We start from the raw sequence: 9615 nt of genomic DNA on the forward strand, positions 1-9615 counted from the left end.
CGCTCGCCCGGAGCCGCGCCCCGCCCCCGCCAGCCCGCGCCCACTGCAAAGGGCTCAGGACAAAGCCACTGCTTGCCCGTACTCAAGATGAGCGCCACGCCTTCGTCCCGCCCCGGCACGGAACGCTGCGGCGCCATCTTTGAAACGGGCAAAAGGGCCCGCCGCCATTTTGTTGGTCACTTGAGGCGAGGCTGTGGAGGTCGGGGAAGGAGAAGGAGACGGGGAAAAGGGGGAGAAGGAAGGGGAAGGGGAGGGAAACGGAAGGGGAAGGAGCGTGGGCATGGGCGTGGAGGCCACTGGAAACGCGGCAGAGCTGGAAGCAGAGTGCAACAAGTGCTGCAGAGTGGGCGCCAGCTTGCTGCATGAGGGAAGAGGGGTGAACCCAGGCATAGCAGACAGCTTCCCTGTAAGGAAATGCAAGAAGCAGGACTGTTCCTGCAAGGCTGGGTATGAGGCTTTGCCAGAGCTGGAGCACAGAGAAACAGGCAGGCACAAGGATGGAAAGAGAGGCAAAATTAGCAGGAACCGTGACTGTCCAACCCAGCAACAAGGACAAGGATGACACCATTAATCCTAGTCTGGGATTCTGCACAGCCAGAGGTGCAGATCACCTTCCACTATATTTTAGCGGAAATTAGTGGTAATTGTGTGGAAAATCTTGCTGTCAAGAACCAAATCTCCACAAAGGAGAGAGAGGAGTTCTGAAACTTTATTCGAATAAAGGGAGACTCCACCAGGGCATACCCCTGCGGGGTCTCTCAAATTACGGGAGTAATTGTATCCTTGTATCCTATTTTCCCTGACTAAGGTATGCTTTTCCCCACTGAGTAAGGTACTCGGAAGTTACAGCCTTCCCACCTAACTTATGTTGCTGCTTGATATGTTCCCCCTTCCTGGTCAGACATCACATGTCTAATTAAAGTGACTTTATGCCTCCCCTGGGTGTAAAAGTGAATATTCATTAGCTCATTACACTTTCGCCTACTCTACAAAGGTTGTTTAGGCAGTCGTTTGTTGATAAGGATCTCTGCCTGCCTCCTATTTTCCCCAGAGGTCAACTGTACCCAGTTGCATACATACAGCATGACCTCTCTGCCTATACTCCCTAGTCCTGTTTGCCAAAGAATGTGAGTGTGGAGTAACTCGCACATTTGTAAAGACACAGGCTCCTTTGTCCTGCTCAAAATCTTTTCCTAAAGCAGAAAATGACCTTTTCAAGGATACAGCACACACCTCCATTTGCTCTATAGTCTTTTGGGAAGGGTACCATAACACTTTGGAAAATGCATCATCCCCATCCCTGGGTCTCTGCAGGCACATACTAGCAAGGCTCTCTTTCTACGTGACTTCCCTAGCAAAGTGGGAAATCCTCACTGGAAACAAGTGGAGGGAAATGGGGCAGAATAAGTAAAACATCACTTCCAGTGGCAGCAAAGGCTGAGGATTACACTATCCCGGGATAGCAGTGCATTGGAAAAAGCAGCCATGGTCATGTGCTTTCCTACTGCCACTATTGCAGTACATGGGATTGATATATCAGGGTTCTCCCATGTTCTTCAAAAATAAAAAAGTGAAGAAACTGTTAAACATATATATTTATTTCTTCAACCAGAAGTGATCTCAGCTTTCTTGCATCTTTCTCCTCTGTCTTGCTGCAAACTGAATCCCATACTTGATGGAACATAAACATTCCAAATAAATGTAGCATTATGAATTATTTGCAAGAGCAAAGAAGGGACAGCAGACCAGAAAGGAGGATGCCGCCGTTAAAATACGGGCCTTGATTATCTCGGCAACTATGGATAGCTAGCAGAAGGCAGATTCTAGTGTACCATGTGCTTGGCCATGCCCCTGGAAGCTTCTCCTAACATTTGAGACCTCTCAGAGGTTTTCTCTCTGCCAAATTGTAATTCCTAAAATTTACAAGCAGGCTTTCAGAAACGCTGCTAGTTCTCTTGCAGTCTTTGAACAGTGGAGGAAAGTGTTCCCATTCCTTTGATTTTGCCCCTTTTCTCAAGGGCTGTGTTGGGCTCCTTAGCACTGACAGCGCAGTCCTGTGCGGAGGGTGTTGCCAGCTGCCTAGCATGCTTTGGAGGAGAACGCTCCCAGGCATCATAAATCCTCTGGAGGAAGTTTATTTGCAAGGACAGCTTAGCAGTGCTGCTTGAAACTCTGCCTTTGTAGCATAGGTCCCAAGACAGATTGCCTTTTTCTCTGTTCTAAAAGGAAGACTTGTGGTGATCTTAAGCCAATCTCACCATTGTTATAGGCTTTTCTTTCTTAACTCTGTAATGGTACATAAACGTGTATTTGTTTAGTGTCTCTCATCACATCAGATTTTTAAGACTTATAAATGGCCTCTGTACTGTTAGTACATAATTTATAAGCTATAAAAGAGGTTCTCCCATTTGGAATCAGTACTTGTGGTTGTTGCTGCGAGAGAGGAATACTGCATCAAAGATGTGCCCACTCAGAGAAATCAATGCACATCATCCATTTCTAATGCAGAATTAGTGATGTTTGCATCCTGGTGGAATTAATGGGAGAAGTTTGTCAAGGCGAGGGTCATTCATAAACCATAACCTTCTTTGTGAGCTTCTCCTAGGTCATCAAACTTGAGCAGGGGAACTTGATTCCCAGCATTGCTCTTGCATCTGTTCACTGTCACTGTAACAGAATCCCAGGTGGGAAATTAACCGCTTCCTAGATCTATTTGTCCGCAGCAGCTCAGTGCTTCACCAGTAATCCAGACCTTGAGCACGCAGTGATTTTAGCTCACAGGACTTGGTGAAACTCCCGTAACTTGGGGTTCTGCTGTTAGAGACCAAGCAGGATGTACTTCTACCATGTGCATGCACCAAAACCGTTATCACCGAAGCAATGCAAAGCAGCCTGGGGAAGGTGCTGCCACAGGCTTTCACAGCAGTTAGTAAGCTGGTATGATTAGACAAAGAGGATGACTACAGGCGGAACAGGAAAGTCCAGTCAGAGTAAAAGCTAAGAAATGAAATAAGATTCCCTAACTCAAGGCATAAACCAAGAATAGGGTAGAGCAAAAGTGGAAACTATCCCTGTGGGCAAGGATACCTTCCTTCAGGTCTATGCACATCTGAAAGGATCTGGAAGGCCTCAGGAAGGCCTGAGGACAGGCTGTGGGCAAGGACATGGCCTGATGAACTGCAGCAATGACAATCTCCTTCCTACCATGTATTCTCCACAGGCATCAGCATCTGAACAGACTTGCCTGAATACGTGGGATGTGCAGGCTCATGCCTGCTCCTGGAGACACTGCCGCAGGTTGGTGTCATTGAAGGACAGCTCACCCGGGAGCATGGCATAAAGGATCACAACGGCGCTCCAGATGTCTGCCAGGAAGGGATCATGGGGCCTGCAGGATCTCAAGGCAGGTGTAGGACCCCTAGAAGGTCTGGCTCATCAGTGGATCTTCCTGGCTCAGTGTCTTCCTGATTCGCCTTGCCTGGATTTGTGCAATGTGCAGCGGACCAAAGTTGAGCAGAAATCCTAAGGAGATGTGTTTGGCTATGGATGAAGCTGTAACAGTTCTTCATGAAGGATAACCAGGAGCAAGAGACACTGAAGGAACCCCAGAGAGACAGGAGTCAGTACTGGTACGAAAACCAGTGGAAGGTGGAACCCAAACTTAGCTTAACGATCCAGTAACTCTGGTTCTCTGACATGGAATATGTAGGGGGACAGTAGTTGCGAAGCTGACGCACTCTCAGACAGAAGGTGGTAGCAGATACAGTCAGATACTTCACACCAGCTGGAGAGAGCTAACAAACAGAGCCGCGCACCCAAGCACCCAAAAGAGGAGTCCTCTCTTCCAAACAGTCCCCTTCACGGGAGGGGAGTCCCTGGGGGAGCTCACAGCAACAGGGGATGTCCTAGCACAAATAGCACTCTTCTCTCAGTAATAAAATGGGCAGAGGAATCAAGACATTGGCCGTGGGCTTCTTTTTTTTTTTTTCACCCCACCTGTCCCCAAGTTCTGCTGCACAGAAGTAACTGTGGAGAGCTAAGACAGAGCTGTGGAGCTACCCTTCCACTCTGAGTTCCTGATGGCAGCAAAATCCAGGTTATTGAGCGTCCAACTACCTGGGAAAAGGTTAATCACACAGCATTCCTAAGGAAGGACTGCGAGAAGAATCACTTGCTGGTGTTCAGTGTAAAAGCCTGGCTACTACACAACCTGCAAGTTTGCTTGGTCAGCAGTAAATGTAAAGCTGAATGGGAGTTAAAGTCTCTAAGCATGGTGCTACCCAGAGGGGTGAGCCAAGCTTCTCCAGCAGCATTGGCTCATTTAATCACACTCCTCCTGCCTCCCAGGCTATAGTTAAGCCAGCTCCTGAGAGCCCCAGAATGAAATGAGAAATGCTTTTCAAATTACAAATGCCGAATGAGATCCTTTATAACATAGGGTCCAACTTGGGTTGTTGAGAGGGTCTGTCTTCTGGAACTATCTTGGAGAGACTGAAGTCTATAATTTATTTGATCATTTTCCTCTGATTTATGGAGATATGAACGAATGCCAATGCTAATGTGTGACATCTCAGCTGATGTTACATCTCCCTGGCTTTGCGCAGAGTGTCTGTGAGCAGAGGACGTGGCTGCCTCTCAAGCCTGGCACGATTGCTTCCTACTACTCTGCACCAGAGACAGTGCGTATTGCAATGCTTAATTTCATCCAGGGGCTGCGCTCCTGAGATTTCCATCCAGGAGATGGCAGTAGCAACATCTCAGTGTTTACACAAGGATTCACACGGGCTCTGGCGGCCCCTTTTGCCTCCTGGCTGCTCTGCTCCATCATCACCACACGGTCTCATTACATGCACCCAGTTACGAATAAGCAACGGGCTCTGCAAAACTATATCTGGACAAATTCCTTCCCCTAGGTCACAATCACAGTCTCAAGGGATAAAAGGTGATGCATGTCTGCCATGTGTCCTCTTCTTAGCTTTAAGGCATTTCTTAGGTTAAGGAGCAGAATCTGTCCTGCACATTTGAGGTTCTGGCTCCACTGGGGCCATTACTAGCAAAGTCAGAGCCAGGGGTGTTTTGGGGTAGCGAACATTAATACAGCCGGTTGCTGTTAGGCTTGTAACACCTAATGCCCTCCTCCGAAATCAGAGAGTGAGAAACACTGCACTCCCAGTCCTCCCACAAAGGAGGGGCCGTAAGACCCCATGCCCAAACATTTAAGTTTTTATAAGAGGAAGCACTAAAAAAAAGTGTTTGTAACTTTTCCATCCTGGGAAGCTAAGGAATGAGAAAAGCAGTGCTGAACCACAGCTTTGCATGAGTGCTCAAACATTTCACCCTAGGGCACTGCAATTCTGGAGCCTCTTCAGTAGACCCAAGAGCTCTTTACAGGTATGACAAATACTCCATTTGTGCTGCAGACAAGAAACCCTGATCCCTCTGTAAACACAGCTCTCAGAACAACACTAATTGGAAAAGCAAATACAGCATTGGAGCAACACTTGGCAAGGTTCCTTTAAAAAGAGAGATATATGATTGGTCAAGAAATTTATACTTTCTAGATGAGAATTTGGGACATGGTGATTTCTCTTTCCCAAGTATCCATATTCTTTGCTGCTGCAATTGGGATTTTCTCTGCTGATTTTCCAGGTGGAAGGACTGATTAGCTAAAATGAAACTGAGCGCCTCTGAGTGTCCATGGTTAAGTTCAGAGAGTACCCAGAGGTCCTGGTCCCTCAGGATTCTTGTAAAGTCAGTGGTTATGAGTAATTCAGCAAAGGGTTTGAAGCAGACACATGTATGCAGCCCTGCCCGTGGACTTGCTCGAAGATATTATCTGCAGTCCTGCACAGGAAATAGCGTCTTCTTTGTGGACCTTTAGATTTTTATTTTACTATTCAGGACATCTTTGTACACATTCTTAACTAAAAAAAAAAAAAAAAAAAAAAAAAAAAAAGCAGCACATGATTTGGGCAGTGTGTTTTTCAGTCCTCTAGCTCTGCTTCATGTTCAGTGAAAATTGCAACTAGAGTTCTTTTCCTTCAGAGATTTTGCCTCAAAGTAGTGAGATGCTCAGAGAAAAACAACAAGCCCTTTCACCCACTGATGTTAGTAACAATCTGTGCAATTCTCATAACATTTACTTCCAGGAGTAACATCCCATTGCTTCTCTTGATGACCTACAATAATGAACAAACTTAAAGCTTCAGTAACCTGCCATCCATCCGGCTTCCAATGGGCAACGTGGTCTGATTAGAAACTTCCTTCCATTTTTGAGAACTTGGGCTGTTGTTCATAAGGCAGGAAGCAATGAAGAAATGAAATGGGGTGGAGAAGCAGTTTATTACTTGAAGGTACTTACCTCCATTCTCCAAGCAGGGTAGATCTCTCCCAGAGTTGAGTTCACTGGCTGGCTCCAAATAAGAATTCATTCAAAATAAACTTGAAGCACAGTGATCAAAGGGAAGACAGTGCCTCTGTTTTGCAGGCCCTCAACATTTTTTAATTTTGACTTTTATAAAATCACTTTTTTTTTTTAATTTCACAGTTTACAACTGCTTGTGTTTACACAGGCACGTGCATTTGCAAGAAATCAGGTTCGAAGGGAATAAATGAGGACACTGACTTTTTCAGCATTAGTGAAGGAAAACTGCAGATTGGATCAATGTGTCCACGTGGACCAGACACCCATCAGCTGCACAGCTGATCATAAATCAGCCCTACTGGCTTGCAGAGCTGGGTACAATTGAAAGGTTCACAGAATATGAGCCTGAGGCTAGCAAACTATACAGCTGGGCTTGGCATCGGTTTCCATGTAAGAGGAGATGATCAAATATAGCTTGTCTGCTGTCTATGTTTTCTGTTTTTAACCTATTTCTCTTTCAAGGTGTAAAATCCATTTGATTTTTCTCTACCAAAGAAGTAGGTAGAGAAGAAAATGTAAGTGGGTCAGGGTATAAGCACCTCCTAATGGCCAAGAAAGGAGTCATTAGGCTCTTTTGGTTTCCTTTGGTGGAACTAAAGCTGGTGCCACCAAAGGCAAGGGCAGCATTTCACAGGACCTTGGGTAAGGCTGAAAAGCAGTTTATTGCCAAGCAGCCTTTAGAGTTAAAAGTGAGCAGGTAGCTGGACAGGGATGCTTATGTCGTGCCAGTAAGTTCAATTAAAAATATTAGTGTTATTCCTCTTTCCTAGAGTTTCTGATCAAGTAGCAAGAAACCACAGAGGTGTCCCCAAGGAAAGAGGGAGCTGAGGGAGGGTTCAAGGCCTTTATTAGAAGTTCTCTGAAGCCGCGGGGTTCTCTGAAGCCCCAAAACTGCAGCTGGAGGATTATTTCTTTGGGGCTGGTGTGGCAAAGGATGGGCCATGCAGGTGGTCTGCGGGCAGGAAGCGAGAGACCCAGGATGTCTGCAGGAGCTCCTGAGCCGAGAGGCGCTCCGAGGCTGGGCACAGCAGCTTCAGGATCACAGCCTGTAAGACGCAGTGGTGGAACAGGGCCTCAGTGCCTCTCCTGAGGCCTGCAGAGACCCCTCGCACCCGGGCGCTCCTGACAGCTGGGAGAACTCCATGCCCTTGGTGGCCCCAGCCGTCTCCAGGCATCCCTTGGTTACCCCCTGGCCCACCTGCCTGCCAAGACCCCTCAGGAGCCTCCACTACTGCCCCTGCAGCCCCCACGGTCTTCAGGCTCCCTGGAGGTGCCCCTAGATGCCCCCAGCTCCCCACCACTGCCCTCCAGATGGTCCTCCACGCCTCTCCCTCCATGTCCCAGAGTTGCCTCCAACGCCCTCTAATGGTCCTTGATGCACCTGGCTGCCCCCCAGGCACACCTTGCAGGCCTTGGGCACCGTGCCCTCCTCGAGGAGGATGGGGGACTGTTGGATCTGCTTCTGGAGACGCCACAGGTTGGTGTCATCAAAGGGCAGCTCACCCAGGAGCATGGCATAGAGGATGACGCCGGCGCTCCACGTGTCTGCCAAGAAGGGGTCATAGGGCTGAGCCTGCAGGATCTCGAGGCAGGCGTAGGCATAGGACCCACAGAAGGTCTGGCTCAGTGTCTTCCCGGTGGACCCAGCCGAAGATGTAGAAAATGCCAGGGATTCTCTCTTGACCTCCTCCAGGGGCATCCTCCGGGGGAAGCCAAGGAGGGAGAGCTTTACATTGTCCTTGCTGTCCAGGAGGAGGTTCTCCATCTTCAAGTCTCTAGGAGAGACACGGGAGCTGGAGTGTCTATGGGGCAGGTGACAGTGCGAAGGGCAGATAAGGGTACTGTGGCTCAGGAAGGAGACCAAACAAAGGCTTGCAGGTCAGATATGGGATGCGCAGGGAGACACAGAGATGAACTGTGGGGCAGACAGGGCAATTTCGAGTTAGATGGGGGACAGGATAGGTGACAGGTGGGGGCAGATAAGGCCATGTAGAGGAACTATGGGGCAAACAGGCTGGTGGAGGTGAGATATGGGCCACGTGGGACTGAGGGGCTGTCTACAGGGCTTACGGACAAAGTACAGGGCAGCTGGTGGCGCGGGAGCGCATGTGCAGTAGGAAGGAGATAGACAGGGATCATGGGGGCACTCATGGGGTCCACGAACCCCTCGCTGCCCAGAGGAGCTCACGCACCGGTGGACGATGGCCCTGCTGTGCAGGTAGACGAGACAGAGGACGAGCTGGGAGAACCAGAGCCCTGCCTGCCTCTCGGAGCAGGGCCCCTGGCTCAGCACCCGCTGCAGGACGTTGCCCGCTGGCGCCAGCTCCATGATAATGTAGTGCCTGCTGCTGGTCTCGATGGCCTGGTAGAGGGTGATGAGGTGCTTGTGGTGCACCCCGCTCCACAGCTGCGGGTGGGCAGGGGGTTAGCAGGGCTGGGCTGGGCCCAGAGGGTCTACCCCCAGGGACAGGGCTGCCGCTGCCCCATCTCCTGCACCTGGTGGCCTGTTTAAGTCCTTGCTGCCCCAGCAATGCCCACAAGCAAGTCCCAAAGCCCCCCAGCTCCCTGCCTCACCCACTCCCTCCAACACCCCCCAATGCTCCTCTGCGTGTCCCCTCTTCCTGCCTGGATGTGACGGGGTAGCAGCTCTCTCAGATACTGCCGCGTGGCTTTCTTTTTGGAGATGACTTTGATGGCAACCTGCGCGTGCCCATGGCGGGCCCTGGCCTTGTACACCTTCCCGTAGACGCAGTGACCCAGCAGCCCCTCCAGCTCGTAGCCAAACCGCGCCAGCACCGCAGGGGTGGTAGCAGGGGCCGCCTCTGCCATGGCCTGCAGGCAGGAGAGCTGCCGGGGCGGCGCGGGGCTTCCCCCCGGCAGCGACCGGCCCCGGGGGAGTGACCGGCCCCCGGGAGCGACCGGCCCCGCGGCAGTGACCGGCCCCCGGGAGCGACCGGGCTCCCTTCTCCTCCCTCCGCCCTGCCGGGGGCCGCAGAGCGGGGGGTTCTGCCCGAACCCCCGCGTTAGTGACGTCACCACCGTGAGGATTCCCCCGTGTGACGTCACGGGCCCCAGCACGCGGGACCCCACGGCGAGGCCGCGGGCCCGAGCCCAGCGCGGGGTGGGGGGGGGCAGGGAGGAGGGAGCAGCCCTGCGGTGAGCAGGAGCCGGCGTAGCCCCGCCCCCGTCCC

The 9615-nt window shown here is 50.7% G+C and overlaps 1 protein-coding gene across 1 annotated transcript; it reads right to left on the bottom strand.

The window, feature by feature from the left end:
* Window positions 1–3620: 3620 nt before the first annotated feature.
* LOC104570659 (testis-specific serine/threonine-protein kinase 4) lies at window positions 3621–9253 on the bottom strand. The gene is made up of 5 exons (XM_088531241.1): window positions 9050–9253; window positions 8617–8831; window positions 7928–8199; window positions 7399–7470; window positions 3621–3784 (listed from the first exon to the last, which is right to left on the bottom strand). The coding sequence occupies exons 1-5, from the start codon at window positions 9251–9253 to the stop codon at window positions 3621–3623; spliced, it is 927 nt and encodes a 308-aa protein (XP_088387367.1).
* Between the last annotated feature and the right edge of the window lie 362 nt (window positions 9254–9615).

This window comes from Tinamus guttatus, unplaced genomic scaffold (genome assembly GCF_059628265.1).
Source record: "Tinamus guttatus ecotype Peru unplaced genomic scaffold, ASM5962826v1 Tinamus_guttatus_pri_ptg000403l, whole genome shotgun sequence".
NCBI classification, from domain to species: domain Eukaryota; kingdom Metazoa; phylum Chordata; class Aves; order Tinamiformes; family Tinamidae; genus Tinamus; species Tinamus guttatus.

Excerpts from the sequence above, each read along its gene's own strand:
- LOC104570659 (XM_088531241.1), bottom strand. The coding sequence starts at position 9,253 with ATGGCAGAGGCGGCCCCTGCTACCACCCCTGCGGTGCTGGCGCGGTTT. Across the intron at positions 8,832-9,049 it reads TGCTACCCCGTCACATCCAG|CTGTGGAGCGGGGTGCACCA; the intron begins GCAGGAAGAGGG and ends GCCCACCCGCAG. Across the intron at positions 7,471-7,927 it reads CCTCTATGCCATGCTCCTGG|GCTGTGATCCTGAAGCTGCT; the intron begins GTGAGCTGCCCT and ends TGCGTCTTACAG.